The sequence below is a fragment of the Rattus rattus genome, chromosome 11 (genome assembly GCF_011064425.1).
Source record: "Rattus rattus isolate New Zealand chromosome 11, Rrattus_CSIRO_v1, whole genome shotgun sequence".
Classification (NCBI taxonomy): Eukaryota; Metazoa; Chordata; class Mammalia; order Rodentia; family Muridae; genus Rattus; species Rattus rattus.
The window spans coordinates 74191425-74216699 of NC_046164.1; the positions used below are offsets into that span (position 1 = coordinate 74191425).

General features: G+C 47.3%; 1 protein-coding gene across 1 annotated transcript in view; it reads right to left on the reverse strand.

Annotated features, from left to right (window-relative positions):
* The window catches only part of Kremen1 (kringle containing transmembrane protein 1), a 62492-nt gene that overhangs the window by 26818 nt on the left and 10399 nt on the right, over nucleotides 1–25275 (reverse strand). The window contains exons 2-3 of the mRNA XM_032916643.1: nucleotides 16612–16774; nucleotides 11365–11456 (exon numbers count right to left, since the gene is read on the reverse strand). Coding sequence (XP_032772534.1) covers nucleotides 11365–11456; nucleotides 16612–16774 — 255 coding nt within the window. The remainder of the gene's footprint in view (nucleotides 1–11364; nucleotides 11457–16611; nucleotides 16775–25275) is intronic.

Genomic DNA, 25275 nt, shown 5'->3' on the forward strand with positions numbered 1-25275 from the left:
CTGCTTCTGAGCAGCCCATGCTCCTGTAACTACGTTCCACCACCCAGCGCATTAAAGGGTCAGTCTATTGGTGCCTTCGGTCTGACGAATCGATGTCTGTTCACACTGCCCAGACAAAGTCACACAACACTGACAGATTCAGGCAGCTCCTCCCCATCACAGGAGGACACTGGCAGTTAACACTATGGCCCTTCTACTTTTTCTTTTCTTGTTTGCCAGGGCTTTGCTATATATATGTAGCCCAAGTTGGTCTCTCTCTTACTCCCCCTGCCTCAGTTTCTTGATGTAATAATTACAGGCGTGTTCCACCACCCCTTCCAAGACTGAGTACTAAAGGGCATGGTCCCGAGGGGTGCTGTGCACCCACAGGAAAGCCTCTGCGACAGCGTCAGCCTGTGGGGTGGGGGGTGTTCTTTAACGGGAAAGTGTGGCTCCGACTCCCCGGAGAAGACACGTCATCCAGGATTCCCAGACTGTGTCCACCCTTCGGTCTTCCCAGAATCAGGGAGGGATACTTGTTCCCAGGCTCCTTCACTCCCAGCCACTGGGAAGCCCTGTGGCTCCGGCATACACTTTTCCTCTCCCAAGGAGGCTTCATCACTTAGGAAAAAAGAACACAAATGGAACCCTTGTTTATCACAGTCAAGGCTTTGAAACTCGTGGCAATTACAGTAGTCCCCTCCCTTATCTATAAGGGAGACATTCCAAAGTCCCCCAGTGGATGCCAGACACCACAAATAGCACCCAGTCATACCGAGGCCGATTTCCTCCCTACAGGAACGTACGCAGACTCAGTGCCTTCTCCATACAGTCCTTATTACACACCACGGCTCGTCCTCGAGCAGTCCGACGTGTGACCACAAAACTGGCACTGCCTTCGCTTCCTCACACAGATACCTTGTACGCAAACAGAAGATTCATCCTCACCAGAGATGTTAAAACCCCAGCATACTCCCCCCTCCCCCCATCTTTATTAAGCTGAAGATTGTGAACTCAAGTTCCAAGAAAAGAGCCACACCCGAGATCCTGCAAGGCTGATTGATTGATTAGAACTTTGTGACTGTGGGTAGATGGAATGTGGCAGATCAGGAATCAGATTATCTTGATTTTACTTCCCTTAATGCCCTCATAGCCCACCTCTGTGTCTCACCCAGCATTCTTGGGACTATCACAAGAACCCTTTGGGATGTAACAGACCTTCCATGAACCCAAAGGCTAAGAACGTTATCACATGAAACTTAATCAGCAGATTTCCCTGCTTGGCTATGACCCACCTCCCATATATTTCTACCAATATACTCGAAACCTGTCCTGGTGACGACTTCACATATCCTGTCACCATTTAAACTTCGTGAAACTTACCCCCTGGAGCCTGGTGTTAGTCTGTGCTCCAGGTTGCGATCACTCACATTTGGCCTGGCCGTCTCTCATTCCTGTGCAGTGAGAGCTGGGTTTATAGAGTCAGATGAGCACCCAGGAGACACTTGTGCTCCAAAGCATTGACTCTTTACTCGGAGCTGCAAGGCCAAGGGCAGGATGACGGCGTGACCTCTCCGCAGTCATTTGTGTCACCCGTCTTTTTCACTTTGGCTGAAGGCATGGAGAGAAGTCACCGATTGCCCTGAGTCTGCGCTTGACCCCAAGGTGGGTGATTATCCACAGAGGGGTGAGCTGTAGGCAGATACATCTCGGAGCAGAAGTGGCCATTACTTAGGACCACTCTGTTCCCAAGAGACCAGGACTCTTGGCTCACTCTCCAGGGACTCCTTAGGCCTCAAGCTCCGTGACAGTGGCCAAGCCTTGGCACACTGAGGTAGGGGACTAAGCCTGGCAACTACAGCCCAGGCTTTTGCCCTGAAGACTTTGATTAGGGAATGTCCTATTTCGTTAAAGTCCTTTAGGGCTTCTCCTTGGTATGAATGAATGAATGCCATTTGACTACAAAAGGTGCCACCTTTGTTGGGACTAATGGTGAGCACTGGACTCCATCATTGTGGGGATTTGAATAGGAAGGGCCCCCCACTACTTATGTCTTTAAATGCTAGGCCCACAGGTGCCCTATCAGAAGGTGAGGCCTTGTTGGAGGAGGCAAGTCAGGGTGGAGTGGGCTCTGAGGTCTCTTATGCTCAAGCTCTGCCCGGTGAGGTACAAAGTCTCCATCTGCTGCCCGCTGATCCATAGGCAGAACTGTCAGCCCCTTCTGCAGCACCATGTCTGCCTGCGTGCTACCATGCTTCCTGCTGTGACACTAATGGCCTAAACCTCTGATACTGTAAGCCAGACCCAATTAAATATTTTCTTTTATAAGAACTGCAGTGGTCATGGTGTCTCTTCACAGCAATAGACCCTAAGACAAGTCATGCTATCCACAATTGTACACAATTTAAAAGTCATGGCCGCTTATTTGTTTACTTACTCTGTCTATACGTGGAGGTGCCTGTGAGCCACAGTGAGCGTGCGTGCGTGCGTGCGTGCGTGCGTGCGTGCATGCGTGTGTGTCAGGGGGTATGTGGGTTCTTTCCGTCTACCCTGTGTGCTCCTGAGGTTGCAGGAACCCAGGCTGCAGATGCCTTCACCACTGAGACATCTTGCACACCCTGGTCTCCCCTTACATTACTGGTACACTTTGCACAGTTGTGCTTAGGACGTCATCTGTGACTGAAGGAAATGCTCACTTGGTTCACAAGTCTCCAGTTGCTTTGTGTTTGTTTATTTTTAACAATCCTGGGGATTAAACCTGGGGCCTCAGGAATTCTAGGCCAATGCTATAGCGTGCTCCTGAACTAAATAACATAAACCAAAACTTGAATCCATACCAGACCTGAGTCCATAAAACTGCACTGTAAGAAAAAACATGGTGATGGCACACACCTTTAATCCGAGGACACCAGAGGCAGGAGCCGGTGGAGTGCATGAGTTCGAGGCCAGCCTAATGAACATAGTAAGTTCTAGACAGACCAGCCAGACCATGATGGGACCTGTCTCAAAACAAGACAAACACAAACACAAAAACCACCAATGTTGACCTTTAGTGACCCTTGAGTCCAGCACCACAGCTACTGGACAGCTAGTGCAGCAAAGGCACCGTGCCCATCCCACACTTAGGTGGATACAGGTGGACAGAAAGAAAAACGAACCATTTGGAAATCACATGGCAGGAGAGGACCAGGTAGTCCATTCCCTGGGGAAAACACACCCACACAATAGCTGGTGGAGTTTTCATGCCTGCCATTAGCTAGGTCCTAAACTTGAGGTCGTATGCATTTTATTAATCTTCAAAATAGCCTGAGAAAGCACGGATGAGCAGAAGCCCAGAGAAGAGCTACCCTCCCTAAAGCCAGTGTAGGAGTGATGCTGTGCGTCTTGGCCAATGCTACCGAGGCCCAAATGCTTCCCATCACTCACTGTCACACAGGAAGAGACGTCACCTCACTGGATGGAGGAGGGTGTATGTAGTACCTTTTCTAGCCTCCTGTACTAGGTGTGAGGCCTGAAGCACTCTGTTCTTTTGGCAGTCTCCCCTGACTTCCACCAGCGCCCTTCCACAGATGCACACAGATGCCAACAGAGGGTGACCCCCATGCGAGCAGAGCATCCTCTGGAACCCCGGAGACCCCGCTCTGTGTTAGGGGATGCTTAGAATTTCAGAGTGGTCCCAGCCCCTGTCATCACACATCTTCATCCTGCTGACAAAACTTGCCCAGGAAGTAGGAACAAAGGATAATAAAACTGGACTCTGACAGTGCCAACATGGGTAGTCTAAACGGGTACGCACGAATGAAATGCTAAGCAGTGAGATGGCAGGCAGGGAGGTGCTGCAGATCTGTGTGTTCACGCTGCCTCCAACACTGCTTTGGCTACAGAGGAAAGCAGGAGCTTTGTTTTGGCTGTAATGAGACGATGTGCTCTGTCTCTGAGGTGAACTTCAGCACAGGGCAGTGAAGCTTGAAGCTGGGAAAGACCCCAAGGCCTAGAAGAGGCTGGCACAGTGTTCTGTGCAGAGGGTCCAAGCCCTGAAGCCAGTTCTCAGATGAGAAGAGCTGGGCAGAGAACACCCATGGGGCCAGCCCAGCATCCGTGCAGCTGTGCTGTGCAGCAAGGCTTTCCTGGACATCACCGCAGCCTGCTTTGCATCCTGGGGCTTGAGATTTCCCAAACCCAGAGCAAAGAAAACAGCTCAGAGCTAGCAGCATGTGTTGCACACCTGCTACCTGTGATCATTGGGCCGATCCTCTCACTCCCATGAGGTCAAACCGGGAATTTTATTACTTCTCTATGTTACCTAAACGTTGATCTTAATTCCTAAAAAAAAAACACACACACACACACACACACACACACACACACACACACACACACAGAGAAAGAGAGAGAGAGAGAGAGAGAGAGAGAGAGAGAGAGAGAGAGAGAGAGAGACCTACCTTAATAGTAGCTCAGATCCACCCTACAGCACCAGTTTTCAAGAAAACAGGAAATAAGGCTGCTTAAAGGACCAGAAGGAAAAGGGACGACTCTTGCCTTGGAGTCCTATATCCAAACCCCATTTGACCCAGGATGTAGCAGAACCAACTGGGCTCCATTTTCTTATTGAAGAATGGGGGAGGGAAGACCAGACACATCTGTAGCTGCCATCAAGTCTGCAAGAGAACATGGGTGTGGTACAAGCCAGGCATCCAGCAATAGCTGAACAATACGGACCAGGGCTGACACCAGCGACAGATGTGGCAGCATTACACACCTGCAGTGGGACCAGTGACAGACACGCCTGCATCACACATCCTGCAGTGGAGCTTTGGAGACCACGATTTTATAAGAGATCACAATTAAAAGCTTTTAAATTCTTTTTAGGGCAAAAGTGACCAAAAGCTAAGGGAAGACAAGATTAAGCAGAGTGGCATGTAGTTAAAAGGAACTTGAGCTGGTGCGGTGGCTAATCTCTGTTGTCAGTGATGGCATCTGCAATGCACTAAGATCCCAGCAGCTAGGCACACTTGTCAGGGATTTTTCTTGATTGGATTACTTGAGGTGGGAGGCCAAATCTAAATCTGGTGGCAGCCCACATAAAAGGGCAGGGAAGAAGGAAGCGTTTACCTTTTGCCTGCTTGCCCCACTCTCACTGGCAAGTTTCCTTGTCCTGTTCCTAAGACACCCTGCATGGCATTAGAACCTATTTCTCTGCAATTCCACAGTAGACTGAAAACTGACAGCTTTCTAGACTTCCCTAAGACTCCCACCAAACTGCCAATGCTGAGACACAGACTCACGGTCTAAACAACTTAGAGATGGGAAGACAGCCATTGTTGGACTACTCAGACCATAGCCTGTAAGCCGCTCCTCCTCCTCCTCCTCTTCCTCCTCCTCCTCTTCCTCCTCCTCCTGTTCCTCCTCTTTCCCTTTTCTTTTCGAGAAGATCTACGTAGCCATGGTTGACCTCGAACTAACCTGATATGTAGATCAGGCTGGCTTTGAACTCAGTGTTCCACCTGCCTCTGCCTCCCAAGAGCTGGGATTAATGGTGTGCACCAATCACATTTGTTCCTATAGTTTGGTTTTATGGTTTCAGAGCAGGTTTGTCACTTAGCTCCATTTTAATAACTGTATTAATTTAATGTATATGGGTGTTGTGTCTGCAGATGTCTGTGCCCCATGTGCATGACTGGTTACTATGGAGGCCGGAAGAGGATGGCATATCTATTGGGATTAGAGTTACAGATGGTTGTGAACCACTGTGAGGATTCTGGGAATCCAACTTGGGTCCTCGGCAAGAGTAGCCAGTGTTCTTAACCACTGGGCCATCTCTCCACTCTAACATCTAGAGCCGTGGTTCTCACCCTAATGCTGTGACCCTTTAATACAGTCCCTCATTTGTACAGTCCCCCAACCATAAAATTATTTTCGTAATTTTGAGCTCTTATAGATTGTAATGTAAATAACTGTGTTTTGATTGTCTTAAGTCAACCCCTGTGAAAAGGTCATCCTAACCCTGAGGGGTTGAGACCCGCAGGTTGAGAACTGCTGACAGAAGGCCAGTAAGAGCCTGGCTATTTACAGTCTGATTGATAAGCAGCGAGCCAACCTCCTCTCACATCTGGCACATGTCCTCTCTCATGTTTATGATGCTTGTCTGCCTCAGTTCTCCAGAGTATTGTGTACACGTTCATCTGTTCATGTAGCGGTCTTCTATCTTAAACTGCAGGCTTCCACTGACCACAGACCACACTGGGGTACAAGCTCTTATCCAAGCTCTTACATGTAGTCAGAGCCTAGGAAATTGGGCTGGGAGGGTAACTGAGTTGTAGTGCACTCTCCTGGCATGTGCCAAGCCCTAGGTTCTACCTCCAGCATCGCACAAATAAAAGTGGAAGAAAGAAATACCACTGGTCACAGCTAACAATTCTCAAAGTTCTCATAACTTTATTACACTTACTTCTGTGTGTGCGTGCACACATGTGGACCAGCATACCATAGCAAGCGTGGAGGCGGTGGGAGGGGGGACGGGGACGGGGGACAAGTGGCTGTTGTTGGCTGTGTCCTTAACTATGTGCCTACTAAGGATCAAACTCAGGCCATCAGACTTTGCTGCAAGCACCCTTAAGCATGGAACCATCTTGCTGGCTCCTAAAGATCTTATGATTTTAAACTTTAACAATTAATTTTAATAACTACTTCAATAATGAATAGTTTTCATAACTTTAAGTAATAATTAAGAGTCATAATAAACTTAATTAAAGCCTTAATGACAAACTTGAACAACACATTCAGGCACTGACAAGCTAATGGAAAGTTCTCCAGTAGTCAGAGACACTGCTCAGCCCGAATCGGGAGAGGCCCCGACACGGGAGAGGCCCCGCACTGATCTCTAGCTACATGTTTCAACCCAGATATGCTGAATGGCATACATATTTTAAACATTTAAGATCTTACGAGGCGTGGTGGCACACACCATCAGCATTTGGGAGGCAGAGGCAGGTAGATCTCTGTGAGTTCAAGGCCAGCCTGGTCTACATAGGGAGCTCTAGGCCAGCCAGAGCTACAGAGGAATTTGTCTTACCAAAAAAGAAAGAAAGAAAGAAAGAAAGAAAGAAAGAAAGAAAGAAAGAAAGAAAGAAAGAGAGAGAGAGAGAAAGAAAGGAGGGAGGGAGGGAGGGAGGGAGGAAGGAAGAAAGGAAGAAAGGAAGGAAGAAAGGAAGAAAGAAAAAAGAAAAGAAAAGGAAAGGAACAAAAAGAACAAGAAAAAGACAAGTGTTTTTAAGGGCTGGTTCAGTGATGCTAGAGTTTGATTCCCAGACCCATCCATCATGTGGTACAAAGAGGAAAATGACTCAAAACCATCCTCTGATCAGCAGGCTGAAGTGGACAACTTAATCCTAGAGATGGAGACCTGCCTGGGAGATACAAACTACCACCCCACTATTTTAGTTATTAACGTTAATAGAAATTTATTAATTCCACCAGATTCAACTTTTCAAATTTCTCTTAAGTCAAGATGAATTTTTATAGCTAGATTTGTAGGTGGACATTTTTTGGTAGATTCAAAAAACACTCTCAGATATGAAAAGGTAAATTTTTTTAAACAGAAAACTTTATTTAACTTTTAAAAAATGTCTTCTAAGGGTTGGAGAGATGGCCCAGTGGTTAAGAGCACACGCTGAGCTTCCAGAGGGCCTGAGTTCAGGCCTTGGATACACGTCAGGTGGCTCACAACCACTATGGCTCTGGCACAGAGGGACCTGGCACCTTTAGTGTTCATGGCACTTGCACATGTACACATGCTATCACACAGATAATTAAAATAACATGTTTAAAAGTTTGTTTTAGTGGCGTTTTATATACTTCTGGAGGTGAGAGGTCAGCATGTGGAGTTAGCGTTCTCCTCAGGTCCTAAGGGTCCTAAGGCTCAAACTCAGCTCACCATCGCACAGATGCTGTACCCGCTGAGCATCACCAGTGCACAGATCCTGTACCCGCTGAGCATCTGGTCCTTGTATTTGCCTTTAAATGTCATTTTCAGGCCATTTCCCCACTCAGAATTATTTACTTTACATTATTTACTTTCAAAATCTTAAGTTTGAAGTGTTGCATATGCCTGTAATTCGAGGGTTTTGAATTCTAGTCTAGCCTGGGCTACATAGTGTGAAAATAAAAGTCCACAGGTAAAAGAGAGTAAATTAAAAGCTGTATTAGAGACTACACAAGCTTGTCCATCAAAAGCAACGGAACGGAAGGATGATTATTCAACATGAGGGAAAGATGCAAATGCTGCTGGGCCCAGAGTTCCCCTCGAGATCTGACAGCCTTGGAATCTGCTTGTAACATCCTGTTTCTCTTGGAAGCTCTATGAACCAGGGGTTCTGAGAAACACACTGGCAGAAGCAGTTAGTGGGGGTGGGGTGGAGGCAATCTAATGACTTCTGAGCAAGTGTCCTTTAATAGTTCTAATCCAAGCTCTAATCGCTGAGGGCAGTCTGAGTTTTCTTCTGAATCCCACTCCAGCTGCACTTCCGGCTGCCGCAGCCTGCTCATAACACACCAGGGGCAGAGAGGTTCAGGTCTTCACACAATGGCTCCCCATTCAACCAATTCTGCTCTGTTCCCAAACATTCATTCCCCTGCCTCCATGGGGCCTGTTATATTCAGATATGAACTTTCCAGGAACTTGATCGCGTTACAGGCCTTTTCCTGAACGACAAGCCCAGTGCTAGTCATGAATAAGCACGTTTTATAGAGGCTGGCATTATTCATAAAAATAGTGACTCCATTTCCAGAAATAGGCCAAGCGTAGCCTTAGAGGCAAGCTGTGCCACTGCTAAATCCACAGGCTGCTCCTCGTCTCCTGCTACAGCATACGGCCTTTTCCTCCGCCATGTTAGTCAGGCCCTGAAGTCAGGGCTCTGGCTTGACAAGGAGGTTTCATAAAACAGCATCAACTGGAAGATTTTCCAAAGAACCAAATCCAGGCACTGCCCATCCTCACCCACCCACCTCAGGACCACTCTTTCTTTCCTTTCCACGATGTGCAAGCCTCCTGACCCTGAGCATTTAGAAGGCCAGAGGGATGGAAACGGTGCTTACTTTTCCTTTTTTTCAACTGTGGGGGTATTAGAGACATACTAGTTGGTATATTATTTTGCCACGATTTTCTCTTCTCGAATCTAGTTTCAATGACTACATGAATCAGCTCCTACTGACCTGAATTACGCTTTACAAATGTGAGCTGAACGTTATCTTTCCGAATGAAAGTGCCCAGCTTGAAATACCCTGTTGTCCTCCCTGAGAATGGCATAGACAGACGGATGGAGAGGAAAAGGCCATCTTTGTGTGGAACAAATGGACCGAGGGGAATGCTCTCCTCTCCGCCCGTCTTTACACAGCCACTGCCAAATGACACGCTTTATCATCTTGAAAATCTAGCCAAGCAGACTGAGCAGAGAGCCCATTCTTCTGGCCTCTACAGTTTTCTCAATTGAAGACCTGCACACTCAGGTTGGCGGGATGGTGACAGTACGAACAGTGAGCCCCTAGGTCTGGCCCTGCCTCTCCCTCCCCCTGGAGCTGTCAGCATGAAGACTGCTCTAGGCCAGTGGGATCCAGAAAGACCCACAGCACAAACACGCTTTCTGAGGTGAGGACAAGGAAGGCAAGGAGCAGGCTTATAGTGAGGGAGAAAATCAGCTAGGGCTGGGGAGAGGCAGAGCAGAGGCAGAGGCAGAGGCAGGTGAATTTGTGTGAGTTTGAGGCCAGTCTGGTCTGAATATAAAGAGCTCCAGGACAGCCAGAACTACATAGTGAGATTCTGTCCCAACAAAAACACCACAAAGCAAAGCAAAACAAACATTAAAAACAACCCCGCCAAAGGTTTGCTTTACTTTTAAGGTGTGTGTGTGTGTTAGTGTGTGTGTGTGTGTGTGTGTGTGTGAGTGTGTGTGTGTGTGTGCGTGTATGTGTGTGTGTATGTGTGTATGTGTGTGTGAGTGTGTGTGTGTGTGTGTGTGTGTGTGTGTGTGTGTGTATGTGTGTGTGTGAGTGTGTGTGTGTGTGCGTGCGCCTTTGGGTATGTGCACTTTTTTGCGAGGCAGGGGGTTAGGAGTGGGTTCCAAGACAGGGTTTCTCTGTGTAGCCCTGGCTGGCTTGGAACTCTCCCTGTAGACCAGGTTGACCCAACTCACAGAGATCCTCCTGCCTCTGCCTCCTGGGTACTAGAATTAAAGGTGTGTGTCACCGCTGCCCAGCAAGGGTTGGTGCACTTCTCTGTGCAGGTGCCCACGAAGTCCAGAAGAGCTCTGGGTCCCCTCAAGCTGGTGGGGTGCTGGGGACAGAACCCAGGTCCTCTCCCAGAGCCCCAAGTGCTCTCCAACTACTGTTTTACGTTTTTATTTTGAGACAAGATTTTACCATGTTAACTGGGCTGGACTTCAACCTCTTCCTGCCTCAGTGTTCAGAGTGCTAGATTTCAGCCTGTGCCACCATGCTGGCTTACAGGAAAAACAGACAAGCAAAGCAACACCAACAACGCCCCAGATACCTAGCATGGCAGCTCTCCCTAAGAATGGGTGTCCCTCTGCCTTTATGTTGGGAACATAACAATGAGTAGAAGAGAGAATGAAACAGTGAAAAAGCAGGTCTTTACCAAAGGCTAAAGAAGGGCCCAGGGAGACGGCTTAGTCGGTACAGTGCTCACCATACAACCCCAAGGACCAGAGCTTGATCTCCGGCACCCATGTAAAAAGCCAGGTACGGTGACATAGGCTTACAATCGCAGTGCTAGGAACAGGAAGTGGAGACAGGTGGCTCTCTAGGGCGGCGCCTGACCCATCAGTCCCAGGTTCCAGTTAGAGAACACCTCAGAAAACATGGTCCTGAGGAACAATGCCCAAGGCTGACCTCTGGCTTCCACTCAGACAAGCATGTGCATGCACATACACATACCCTCACACGTATGGATACACACATACATAAATGGAAAAGGCCGAAGAGACTGAGCCATGAATCATCATTAAATGCAATAGATACCGTGGATTACAGCGCTGTGGATTCAGGGCTGTGGTGGTGGTTTGCCAGTAATTTATATATTTCCCAGAGACACTGAGGCCAAATCATACCAAATACGGTTCTTTTGTTTTGTTTGTTTCTTTGAGACAGCACTTCTCTGTGTATCTTGGCTGTCCTGGAACTCACAGAGATCTGCCTGCCTCTGCCTCCAGAGTGCTGGGATTGAAGGTGTGTATCACCACCTCCTGGCTAATTATGGTGCCATGGAAACGGGTGTTTCTAGTTCTAAGGAACCTCAATAAAACAGTGGAAGGCTTCAGCCCAGGAGCTCAGGACTCGGGTCCCAGGCTGGGGGTAGGGTGGGGTCAGCCTTACTCTGGCACGCAGGAATTTCACAGTACTTCCAGTAGACGCCATCCTCATGCTCTGCCACGTAGCACCAAGGGCTCACATCTCCATCTGGATTTCTGTTGGGAATAAGGACACGTTGGTGACAGTGCCTGTGTTTCTAGTCGCCTAGCCCACTCAGCTTTACAGCTCTGAGCTCCCTGTCATTTCTAATGGCTGGTGTATATTCAATGTCAACTCTATTCAGGAAGGAAAATGTGAGCTGGCCACAGTGGCTCAGACCTGTAACCCCACACCGAGAAGCTAAGGCTGAAGGGTTGCTACAAGCTCTAGGCCAGCTTGGGCTACACAGCAAGACCCTGTATCAAGCAAGCAAACAAGCTGAACCAGAAAACCACAATGGTACAACCCTCCTGAGCGTGGAAAAGGTTTATGTAGGGAAGATGTCATCTCAAAAACATTTTTCATTGCTTTTTTTGTTATTTGAAAACAGTGTTTTCTGTGTGGTCCTGGCTGTCCTGGAACTCACTATGTAGACCGGGCTGACCTCTGCCTGCCTCTGCCTCCTGTGTAAAGAAATTCTCTAATAAGCATCACGGGTCAGTAAAAAAGCCGATGGCCAATGAACTGAGGCAGGAAACAGGACGTGGGACACCGGCAGTAAGAGAGGATCCTGGGAAATTGTGGGAGAAGAGAAGACGACTCTGGAGAGATTCGAGAGAGACACTGTGAGAGGCGCTGTGAGAGACACTCAAGGAGACACAAAGGAAGAAGCAGACTGGGACTGAAAGAGAGGTAATAACCATGTGGAAGAGAGAATAGTTAGAATGGGTTAAATAGTCGGGGAATGAACCGAAGCTTATAGCCTAGGCATTTATTTATAAATAAGTGGTTTCAGAGTCACCACTCCGGGAGCAGGAGCTGGGAGAAAAATGGATTTAATTTTTTTACGCCTGAGTGCCCAGATTAAAGTATATGCCGCCACATCCGGCTTAATCTCAAATCTTAAAAAAGTTTATTTCTAGGTGATAAGACTATGGGCAATTTTAGGGCTTTTGGGGGGAGGGGTTTTTTATAGTTTTATTTTCTTCCTCTTTCAACAGTGAATATCCCAAGTATAGTTTCCAAGCAGCTAAATAAATTTACATGACATAAACTCGGCAGGCAAGCCTACTCAGCCTATGCTGGCTGACTCAGGACAGAAATGGTCAACACAGAGAGCCCGAAGAGGCTGCTCGGTCAGACAGGAACTTTTAGCCATGACAATCATGCTTTTTAAAGCTTTACTTGCACATTCCCCAGTGAGAACAGTGTGGAGTAAATGACCTTCAGGGTTGTTCTGGTTCAGAGACATCACAGGTTGTAAAGAGTGAGGCTGGTGAATCAGCTCGGCAAGCGACAGGGGCTGTACAGAGAGAAAAGCCTGCCTCTCTTCACCCCTTCCCAAGCCCCCTTTATTCAGACCTAGAATACTGGAAACCTGACACTCCAGTTAGGCAGGAAATGGGCATAGGGACACCCCCTCCCAACACCAGCTTTGCCGCAGCTCCTGGGCCTGAGCAGACAAGCCCATTGTGTGGCTTAGGAGATAAGCCTCTCCCTGCACAAAGGAGCCTTTTCTTTTTGTGCCCTAAGGCAGGTGCGAGGGACAACTCTGCTCTTCCTGGCTCTGCCTCTCTGTCTAATGCAGATACTTTAGGCGCAGCCAGGAGAAGCCTGTTCCCATCACTCGATAGCATGTAGCCATCTCAGATGTGATGGATCTGAAAAGTTGTACAAGACAAACATGGTGTCGGATGTCAGCTGAGAAATCAAAGTGGCAGGGCTGTACAAAGCCCTTCTTTAAACAGTATGTCACCGTCATCTTCCTCCCTCTGTTCTGAGTTCAGCTTTGATGTCGTATTGGGTAAAACCCCTAGACAACAAGTGTTTATTATCAATGTCAAAGCCATTCTAAAAGCATCCGAATAGCTTAATAAAGAGCAGGCAAACCTATTCTTCCTTCTCCACACACTAGAGCAAGAGGCCTGGACTCTGAGGTGATAGCATCAACAGGCTCGCCTCTCTCTCTTTTGAAGTATAAACTGGTAATTCAGGTCTGGTACATTCCATCAAATCAGAGGGCTGTAGCCCAAGGAGTTAAAGGGGAAGATGCTGGGGGAAGGCGCTCCCAGCCCTCAGGTACAGCCGTCTCCTGCAAGCCTCTGAGTGGAGCAGACAAGGGCATGCATCTAGTAGAAAACAATTGTTTTGCTGTCATTGGAAATTTAAGATTTACCTTAAAGGCAAACTTAGAAAGGGCTCTCCTGAGATCTGAGAATGTTTAGAGGGTAACGAGTAAGCCTGCCAGAGACAAGTCAGGGGCAGCACAGCAGCAGACATTTCCTCCACATCACACAGCAAAGCAAAACAAAACACCTTAGAGACCACAAGTGGCCACATAGGAAAATAAAGACAATCCCAGTGGGCAATACCAAAGATCCTACTCCTTTCTCTAAGCGCCCTTTCCAAGCCAGCCATTCTTAGGAATGGAAAAACTAGAGGAGGGTAATAGAGCAGAAACGGAGTAACTGAGAGTGAGTGTATGTGCATGTTCATGCCTGTGTGCTCATGCATGTGTGCATGCACGTGTGTGCACACCCATGTTCTTGTGAGTCCATGTTCCCGGGTGTATGTGCATGCTCATGTATATACTTGTGTATGAGTGTGCGTTTAGAGACCAGAGGTCAAATTTGGGTACCATTCCTTAGGTGCAATTCGCCTTTTTTATTTTGAAACAGGGTTTCCATCACAGGCCTGAAACTTCCCTAGTGGCGGGCCGGATGCCCACGGCATCTGCCTGACTCTGCCTCCCCAGTGTGGGGAGTGCGAGCACACAACCATGCAGAGCTTGTATGGAGTCTAAATGTGGGATCTATGGGTCAAACTGGGGTCTCTGAGTGAGCACTTCACCAAGCCATCTCCCTAGCATGCTTTAAACATTCACTTACTTCTCTGTATGCAAATATATGCACACTCGCAGAGGGAGCATGTGCCACGGCACAGAGAGCTTGAGGAGCTGACCCTCTTTCTGCCATCCGGGTTCAGGGTATGAGCTTAGGTCATCGGGCTTTGCAGCAAGCACCTTTGCCCTCTAAGCCACCTCAGCAGCCTATACGTTTTTATTTATACAAAATATTAATATGCGAAACTTTAGAAGTAAGTGAAGAGTTGGTTAATGAGCATAAGTAAGCCTAACAATGAACTACAGAGGGCAGGGGCTAGAGAGATGCTCAAGGGTCAAGCATGTGCTGCTCTTCTGGTGGACCTGGAGTCTAGTTCCCAGAATCCCACTGGGTGGCTCACAGCTACCTGTAACTCCAATTATGGGGAATCTGACACCTCCGGCCGCTGTGGCATCTTGCGCTTGTATACACTCCCATACACATGATTTAAAATAATAAAACACATCTTTAAAAAATACGAATGACAGGAGAGTGGCAAGATGGCACACATAATACTTCAGCGCTTTGCCGGGCGGGGTTCCGGGAGCGATGGGCAGCAGGACTATCCAGCACTACAGAAAGCTTTTGCTAGGCTCTGGTTTAGGTTTCGAGGTGGGAGTTACATAACCCAATGGGCCTGGAACTCACTATGTAGCCAAGGATGCCTTTGGACTCTCAAGTGCTGAGATCACAGTATGCACACAACCACGCCTGACTTGGGACAAACTTTTAGTGCCTTTACACCAACAAATGAAAAACCACAGCAGCAGTGAACGCGGTGGACAGTCAGTCAGTTGATGAGGAGAGACATAAAGAGCTGAAGGGAAGGACAGACAAACCGGCATGGTCTATAAGCCTGGTAATGTGTAGACAGCCACAAAGGCCTAGTGTGTTAGCATGGGCATGGGGAGGGCGGGAGGGAGACAGAGTGGTCCACACAATGCAGACATAGATATGTTGGCTCAGCTGGGTCAACAGTGCCCCATGGTTAGACGCTCATGTACCAACAAACCAGAGTCGTCGTGTGGAACTTGAAGGAGGGCTCTGGAATCATTCTTCCTTGTCCTAATGGCCCAAGAGGCAGATGCACACCTGTCCTAAGAATGATTAAATTCACCACATTGCTGAACCCTGAGTCATGTTATCACTTCTTGGGTGTAAGTAGCTGAAAGGTATAAACAAAAGTGAGTGCTTAGAAATTTTGCTCTGGCTTATACAGACTTGTAATTCTATTTTTATCTTTCTGCCTGCTTTTGTCTGAGTGTGTGCGCACAGGCGTGCATGTGAATGCATATATGTATATGTGTTCAAATGTGTGTCTATGTATGTGTGGGGGTGTGAGGTTGACTATGGAGGCAGTGTCTCTCACTGAACTCAGGCTAGCCAGCATGGCTAGCTAGGTAGCCAGCCCCTGGATTCCGTCTTTGCCTTTGAGCACAGCGTGACAGGTGGGTTTTCAGGACAGCCCAGAATTTGCTTGGGCTCTTGCGGTGCCAACAGTAAACCACAGGCCATCTCGCTGGCCGCCAGTGATTCTCAACTTGTCTTTAATCTCAGAAACCAGCGAACCTGATCAAAGCTGTGGCTCACCTCCCACAGAAAATCATAAATCTACATCTGAAGACCACGGAGTTAGGTTAGGGCTTTCGTTGGAGCCAAACAGTGGCCATGTCTGTAGTCCAGCTGCTCGATATGCTTAAGAGTAGAGTTCCTTGAATCCGGGAGTTCCGGTACAGCCTAAGTAACATGGCTGAGGAAGGTTTGGGTCCTAGATGGTCTGAGTATCAGCAGCAACAGCTTCGATGCCCATGAAATGCCCACTGGTGGGAAAACCCTCCCAAAGAGACAAGAGAGTGGCCAGACAAGACACTGCTGCGAATGCTAGTATAAGAGCAACTGAGTTGGAGAGAAAGGAGAGAAGAGAAGGAGAAAGACACGGATTCACTTTTGTTTACTTTTATTTTTGTGCACGTTTCACTGTATGTTTCTCTGTGTGCCACGTGCGGTGCCTGCAGAGGTCAGAAGGTGCCTGAACCCCCAGAATGGTTTCGGGACTGTTCTGAGTTCCCATGGCGGAGCTGGAAACTGAACCTGGGACCTCTGGAAGACTGCGAAGTGCTCTTAACCGCTGAGCCATCTCTCCGGCTCTGATTAGTTCACTTTGAAACAATGATATGGTTCTCTGAGTTGGCCAATAGGAGATAAGAAAGCATTCCAGCAGTGAGAAGGGCTGGAAGGAGCTGGAAGGGGAGACCAGAGGTCATCTTGGCGCATTATAGCCCCATCTTACCTGCAATAGTTATGCTCACCCAGCCCTCCTTCCCCGTTGGGGTATTTCAGCGTGTTGTATGGATGCTGGAAAGTCTCGTTCCAGAACAGACATGGCTTGCCACCTTGCAGTGCTGTCCAGCTCTGTGTTCCTCTATAATCCGCACCATTGGCTGTGAAACACTCTAGAAGGAGGAAAAACAGCATACTAATTTTCTGGCAACATTTATAGTTTCCTCCCTCTCTGGTGAATGTTTTATTTGTTTTGTTTGGATCAAGCTGGAAATGGATCATGTTTTGCTAGATCCTGGGCGGCCTGCTGGGCTGACTGAATCTGCAAAGAGGTACCCTGCAACGCTGGCACTCTTGGCAGCAGCTTGCTGGGGCACTGGGACATTTCCCCTTGAAGTCTACAGGTCGCAGTGAAGATACAAACACGGAGTTGAAATGTGTGGTTGGAGTCCAAGAAGTGAACCAGGAAACCTCCGAATCTAGAACAGTTGCTAATAGCCATGCACATGGACTTCTAGGCCCTCTGAGGGGACCTCTGCTCTGGCCAGCGTCTCCATGTGGTAACTAGAACCAGGTCAGCAGCTGTAACGGAGTGCTCCCCTACAGTCTGAAAGGCTGCGCTGACACTTGGATTTAATAAGCATCGGACACAGCAATGCTTTGGAATCCCAATCACAGAAATCGGGGGATGACTCACATTCCCTGGTAATGAGGAACAGTCCTCCCTGCACAGTCTGAGGTGCAAGAACACGGGGCAACGGAGGACGGAGTGGCACTGCCTGTCACCTCCGCCTGAAACGCTTTCCTTGAAAATGTGTCAAAATCGTCTCAGGTCCCATGTTATGAAATGACAAATCCTTGCAGGTGCAATCATGCACTTCTAAAATGTACTCCTCAGACTCGGGGGGTGGGGGCTGAGGCTGACAGGCTTCCTCCCACATATTGTATGCATTAGACTCACAGAGGTTCATGGGAAAGGCAGAGTACAAAGAGCGATGTTTTAAAATTAGCTTAGTTAAAACTGACAGATAGAAGCACTTCAAACACTTCTTTAAGATGTATCCCTAGAGCCCTGACAGCCGGGGGACCTACACCAACATTATTACCTCAGCGCCTTCCCCTCTGCTGCCGCACAGTGACCTATGACTTCGGGAAAAAGGACAGTGCCTGTGTCTGCTCTAGACTAGTAGGCATGTGGACAGCAGGAGCACGGCTCTATCCCGAAAGACATCTGACTGCTTAGCGAAACCGTCCACAGAGCAGCTTTCTTCCAGGCACACCTTCCTCCTGCCAGCTGCTCTCTGTGTTTTGTCTGGAATGGCACCATTTACGGACAGCTCGAGTAATCTAGAATTCTAGGAGGCAGAAAACCATAGCAACTTACCATGCCTGTGCAGTGTTAAGTTATCAAGTGTGAGTCCTCAAGGACCAAGAGGAATTTCGACCAGGGGTCTACGTTAGCGAAAAGCTCAGAGATAACAAGGCACAATGATTCGCACAGCATGGCGGACACCAACTAAAGGCTCAGGGTTGGCTCATCGCTTGGTTTGCTGCTGGCCGCTCCGCAGCCTTGGGCAAGTCGACATCACTCACATCAGGTTAGTATCTAGTGTTCGAGTGTGCACCACTCTGATTTAGCACACTCCCCGTTACACAGAGCAGCCAGAGCAGCCGACCACATCCCAGGGGACTCCATGGACGTACCCTTCCTCTCCTTCATCCCACTTCCCTGCTGCCTTCCTGACACGTCCTCTGTCCTCACATTACCTTAGCACTCTGCTTGGGACCCACTGACCCTGAGAGCGGTGTAGGGCTCACTTTCTTCTTCTGATCTACAGCCCCTCTCCACACAGAACTCAAAGGCCCCAGGAGAACGCAGGATTGTCCTATGGGTGTTTGCAAGGCCTCTCTGCTGCTGGAAGCCCGTCTCTTTCCTTCGTTACTCACTGCGGTCAAGCCACACTGGTCTGCTTTTAATCCTGGGAACATACTTTTCCATTTCCTGCTCAAACGTTCTTCCTCTAATATTTCCAGTTGCAAGATAAACAATGCCCTCAGAATCCCCTTCGCATCTCCGCCGCCTCTGCCCCCTTCATCTGTCCACAGTAGTCACATCACAAGGCCTATGCACACGCAGCCCTAAACCCAGGTTGCACACACAGACACCGGTTCAACCAACTGCACACATGGACGTCTTCCTAGCTGTCACCCCCTGAGTGGTGTGAGCTGACAGTGAGTGTCACACAGCACTGTAATAGTTTGGGTGTTCTAAATGACCTACGGATGACTAAAAGCACATGAAGGGTATACAAATGGCATGCAAACAAGTGTCTGTACCATGGGTCCTCAGAGGCCAGAACAAGTGCTATACAGATACCAAGGGACAGCTCTGTTTGAGGAGATGGGGTGGAGGGAGGGTAATGTTTGTGCTTCGTTCCACACCAGAGCCCTATTGCAACCTAAGTAATTCTGTTGCCTAATCAGTTTTGGAGTCAGAGGAATAGACAATTCTGTGAATATCACACCAACCTCTGTCAGCTGCTACGATGTTAATTGCTATGTTAAAATATTTCTGCCCTATCTAATCTTATACACCTACACTTTCAATCCCAGTTCTTCTCAGGTACTGGCAGAGAGAAGAGTTTGAAGCCTTCAAACTTGAACGTCTCAGAGTTTGAAATAGAACATTCCAGGTGAGCCGGAGCTACATAGTGAAAATGCGTCTCAAAACAAAAACAACAAAACCCCTCATTAGGCTGCCTACCTTAAATATAGACAATAAAAAAAAAATACATCTTGAAGAGGAGGGGCTGGAGAGATGGCTAAGCTGTTAAAATATTTGCTGCTCTTCCAGAGGACCTGAGGTCGGCTTCTAGCATCCAAACTGGGCAGCTCACAACTGCCTGGAATTCCCGCACCAGAAGACCCAGTGCCCTTTCTGGCCTCTGCAGCACACGCCTGGCATATGCTCAGGCACAAACACATACACACAAATAAAAAAGGAAAACAAATCTAAAGACAAACCCAGAAACCCAGTAACAAGGCCAACCAAACCAAACAACAACAACAACAACAACAACAACAACAACAACAACAACAACAACAAAACCCAAGAAGCAAGAAAGCAGGGCATGCGGAGCCACGTGTGATCCCAGCACTTGGGAGCTGGAGGCAGGGGAGCCAGACAGAACAATGACCCTCCTTGGGTCAAGGTCATTCTTGACTGCAAAGTCAGTTATGTGGGTTACGTGAGACCCTGTCTCAGCGAGCGAGCGAGCACACAAAAGCGTCCAGTGACTCTGCCATCCAAACAGGCTTTCACACCAATGGCCTGGGCAATACACAGTAACCCTGGGTGGAGTTCCCAAGGCTTTGGTTGATTTTGTTTGTAACACAAAGGATGTGCCGCAGATGGGACTGAGATGTCCTGTAATAGCAGAAACGACACTGTGAAGCCCTTTCTGCCTCAGTTGGTTTTTTCAGATCTACTCTCTTTTTAAAGTATTTTTGAGCCAGGATCTCTTATAGCTCAGGCTGGCCTAGAGCTAAGTACGCAGCTGAGACTGGTCTCAAACTGCTGATCCTCCTGCCCCGACCTCTTAAGCACTAGACTCACAAGTGTGGTAGTCTACTCGGCAGCTTCTTAGATCCAATCTAAACAAGCATACTAGATTTTAATGATTTTTTTTTAACCATGCTTGCTCAGTATGTTCCCGTGAAAGGGAAAGGCAAGAAACACAAAGAGTGTTGCGGACTGACAGTTATCTGTGCATCTCGACTTCATCAGGGTGTGGACGAGGTAATGAGGACACTCTCCCTTTCTGCTGCTAGGAAATTCACATAAACTTTGGGGATGCTCAAACAACAAAGAAAATCACTTGATGCCTTGTGTGTTCCCGTTTTCAGTAAAAGAGAAGGAGTAAAGGCAAGAGACCCAACGTCTACACAACCATTCATGAATGAGTTCAACATTTATTCAGTCCTCACCACCGCTGAGAGCTGTGGCAAATGGACAGTGGATTCTTGGTGTTTCCATGTTAACGGGGAGCATGGGCTCAGAGCAGTGAGTGCTCAGTGCGACAAAATAGGGGACCAGGCAGGGCTGCTGGTCCCCGATGGGCAGTGAGTGTGCGGGGCTGGGCCCACCAGCCAGGACAAGCGGAATCTTGAGGGTTACATAGCATAGGCCCGCACTCGAGGGCACACAGACAAAGAAAGGAAGAAAGAAGAAAAGGAGTACACTGTTCTCTGATCAAAATCAGCTGTCATGTGATAAGATACACCTTCATTTATATATGTCACTTACTTAATTCAATAATTAGACTTGTGAAGAAAATACGAATTAACACGTGTACCACTTTTAAATGTCCCTTGTAAGCCAGGCGGGAAGGCTCACATCTTTAATCCCAGCACTTAGGAGGCAGAGGCAGGCAGACCTCTGAGCTCGAGCTCAGTCAGGTCTAGAGCTTTTTCACAAAAAGACTCTGTGTCAAATAAAAAGAAGAAAGGAGGAAAAAGAAATCAACGTGGAATAATACTTATGTTTCTTTGGGGCAAGATCTCACGTAGCACAGGATAGCCTCAAACTTGATAGCCAAGCAAACCTCAAACCCCTGATCCTTTAATCAGCACTCCCTCCCAGTGCTGAGGTTACTGGCTTTGGCACCATCCTGACTCTTGGCGTTTTGAGCTGAAATCTCACACTTTAGCACAGGCTGGCCTCAAACTTCACAAAGGCAGCCCTCTTTGCCTTGGCCTCTCAAGTGCTATGATTATAAGTGTGAGTCAATTTGTCTGGCTACCAATTCCAGCATTTAAAACATTTTCTGATGAGAGTATCTTCTTGGCTTTAATATATATTAAATATATATAATGTTTATATGTTAAATATATAAGTATATACACATTATTCTCTGTTCTTGTGCATGTGTATGGACGCCAGTGTGGTATGGTTTGTGTGATGGTCAGAAGACAACCTATCAGATTCTCGGTTCTCTTCTTCTACCCTGTGGGTTCTGGGGATTGAATCAGGTCATCAGGCTTAGTGGCAAGTGCCCACAGAGCCATCTTACTCCTCTTTTTTTCTTATAATATCTATGAAATTTAGTAGGCAGACAATTTATAGAACTACAAGAATTCTTATCACGTGGAGGGAAGCATGACAGCAGTATGAAATGTTCACACAACGGTGGCTGTCCTGAGGGGCGTCAGCTCAAGTGGGTAAATCTTCCAAGCCTGTAATCCCCCACGAGTGCCCTTACCTTCAGATATTCCAAAGACCCATGGATGGTTTATGGGTAAAGGAAGGAAGTGGTCCCCAAACTGCTTCCACACAACACACTGAGGCTACAACAGGACCCCCAGCTTTCCCCAGTTCCTAAGAGTACTGGTCTCTGTAGTCTCGTGGAAGGAGGCTGTCAGACTTACAGGGGAGAGAGGACACTTTAGGGGACAGAAGGCCCTCTCCACACGCAGGACATACTGAGAGTCACTAGAATCAAAGTGATAGCAAGATAAATAGCACCGCATGTCTGTCCCAGACATGGGCCTTCCCTTCTTTGTTTCTGTTTTGTGGAAAGCGGGGTTTGGCTCAGAAGGTTCTGATGCCTCTTTACTTTCAACTCACAATAGCTACAGTCCCCAAGATTTAAGAAACCAGGACTGAGAGTCAAAAGCCTGGGACGACTTGAATAGAAAGACTCAGGGCTTCAATTCTCTTCTAGGCTTAGACACCCTGCAGTTGTCCCTGCCCCTCTAAGGCAGGCGACAAGTCCATGGCCACACACAGGCACGGCACAGTTGTCCCTGCCTCTCTAAGGCAGGCGACAAGTCCATGGCCACACACAGGCACGGCACTTGCCTCCGGTTAGGTCCTTCCCATGTGGCACTTGGGCCCTCCTTCTGCTTAAAGAAAAATTACATCTTGAATAGATACATTCTGCAATGGGAAAACAAATAAACAGAAAAACAAGTAAGGGCATTAGACATGCTTAAAATCCCAAGCACTCAGAAGCAGAGGCAGGAGAATTGCTGTGAATTTGGGGTCAGTTCCAGGCTCAGCACAGCCATATAGCAAGACTCGGTCTCAAACGAACAAAAACAGATGAAAGGAAGAGAAAGGGAAGGAAAGGGTTAACAGAGGCTTACACTATCCCTTTGTATCTGGATCAGAACAGGTAAAAGTCATCATCGAGGTCACTCTCCAGAACCTGTCTACCCTTTGGATACATTGTTGCCTTTTAAAATGATCTCTTCTAATATCTGTACTTACATCTATATTGAAATCTCTTTGTTTTTGAAACAGGGTCTTGTGGCAATCCTCCTGTCTCAGTCTCCAGAGTACTGGGACACGCATGAGCCTCCATGACGAGTAAAACCTTTTTTTCTTAGTTTACTTTACTTCAACATATAATAAGCCTATTCACTGGATATTTGATGACGCCAGGGAATTGCCACATTTTTAGTTTCTATAATGGCAGTGTGTAATATATATATATATATATATATATATATATATATATATATATATATAAATACTTAATACTTACATTTAGAGATAAGGACTGAACCATGGGATGACTGAGGAGAGGGTGGAGAATGAACTAACAGCGGCCATAGTTGGGAACTCTGGCCCTAGGCAATAGGTATTTGTGGCTTTCCTTGATTATTTTTGTGCATTTCTCAATTTCCATAATAAAAATGGAAGCCATTCTAAAATTCATTACTAGCATACTGTTTTGTAAGAAATATCCCTTTGCTTCTTGTTAAGAACCATAAACCATAGCCAAGTTTGCACCCATCTAAACTCCAGATGACCACTCATGTATCATGTATGTATCATGTTCTCAGATTACACATTAACTTTGCAAAGTGACCACAGGACAAGCTGTTCTTCTGCCCGAAGTGGACTAAGCACGTAAGTACTCGCTGTAACTTTTGGAGCATCAGTAGCTTCTCTATTAGAACACTGTACAGAGCTTCCCTTTCATCTAAGGAGACAGTGTCCTTAAAGACAGCAGCAGGCACCTGAGGGTGGCTCAGTAACAGAGCACCTCTGAGCCTGCGTCTCCAGCATACGTACACTGTCACATAGCGGAAAGAAAAGACCATGCTTCCAAAAGCTATTCTAACTGAACTTACATTTTCGTTGATTGAAGAGACAGGGTCTCATTATGTGGTCCTGGCTGACCTGGAACTCACTACGTAGCTGAGGTTCTCCTCAAACGCCTTCCTACCTCACCCTCCTGAGATGCCAAGACCAGCCTAAGCATGTATACTTGTGGAAGAGGCCTTTGAATTCTTCTATTTGACTCTCAAAAATAGTCTTCTTTATAAGAAAAAAATACTGAATTATGAAAAGACCATTCCAAGAAAAACAGCCTACAGTGAACAGAGGGTTAAATTGTCATAAGAGAGGTTTTTTAAATAAAAATTTTAAAATGAAGCCAGGTTGGGGGGGCATGCCTTTAATCCCGGCACTTGGGAAGCAGAGGCAGATTCTAGGAGATTCTAGGGTAGTCAGGGCTACCATCCTAACCAAAAATAAAGGAAGGAAAAAACAACACCTTCTGAAAACCTGAGTTGTCAAAGTAGGAGGGAGGTGGGGTGTCGCTCTATCACATCTGGCTCTCATCTGGAGCAGGCTTCCCTCCCACCCAGGCAGGGCCCCCTGGGAAACACGCTATGGGTGTTGCTGTAAACACATGGTTTTGCCAGGAACAGCCACCATGAATATGCAGCGGTGCCTGAGAAATTTCTACTTGGCATTTAGGCTGTGGAGCTCAACCTTCCTAAAGCTGTGACCTTTTAATACAGCTCCTATGTTGTGGTGACTCCAACCATAAAATTATTTCATTGCTACTTTATAAATTTTGCTACTGTTATGAATTTGATGCAAATGTCTGAAGTGCCAGATGTCTGCTATGTGACTCCCAAAAGGGCCATGACCCACAGACCCGCGAATCACCTACTCAGGGTACTGCAAATCCTAGAGGCATCTCCCAGATACACAAAAGCCAGTTGGGGTTTTGCTTAGTGCTTTTTCTCTTAGTGTGCTGAGAATGGAAGCTTTGAGCTTCACACAGGCTAAGCACACTCACTGTCAGTCAGCTACACCCTCAGCCCAGTTTCTACACTGACTTAGCAGCGCTGAAGATCCTAACATACACAGATTAAACAAGCCTTAGTCTAAGAAGGGCAGCAGGAAGCTAGCTGTTCTGCAGAGCCCTCACACATCCGATGAACGCCAAAGCTCCTTGAAGGACTTCACTGCCAAACCAGAGGATTTATTCCCTCATGGCTTTCTGATGACATCTTAACCATGTAACATGTGAGCACCACAGTGTACTATGTGGGCATATCTGATGGTATGAACCATTTAATTATCCGTGTAATATGTGAGCACTGTGGTATACTACTACTTCAGGTATTTATCTATACATAGTCTGTGCTATCTTAACATCAGATTTCACACAAAAACGTTTTCACATAAGGAAACCGTAAACATGACATTTTCAAGCTCCGAATTCTGCTTTCTGATAGACAGCATCTCAGTTTACTATTAAAAAACAACAAAACAAAAGAAACAAAACAAAACCCTTAGAAAGTCAGAAGGTGAGCTGCCTGCCGCAGGGCTAGACCAAGACAGACAGTGCTGTGGTCCTGTAGGAAGAGT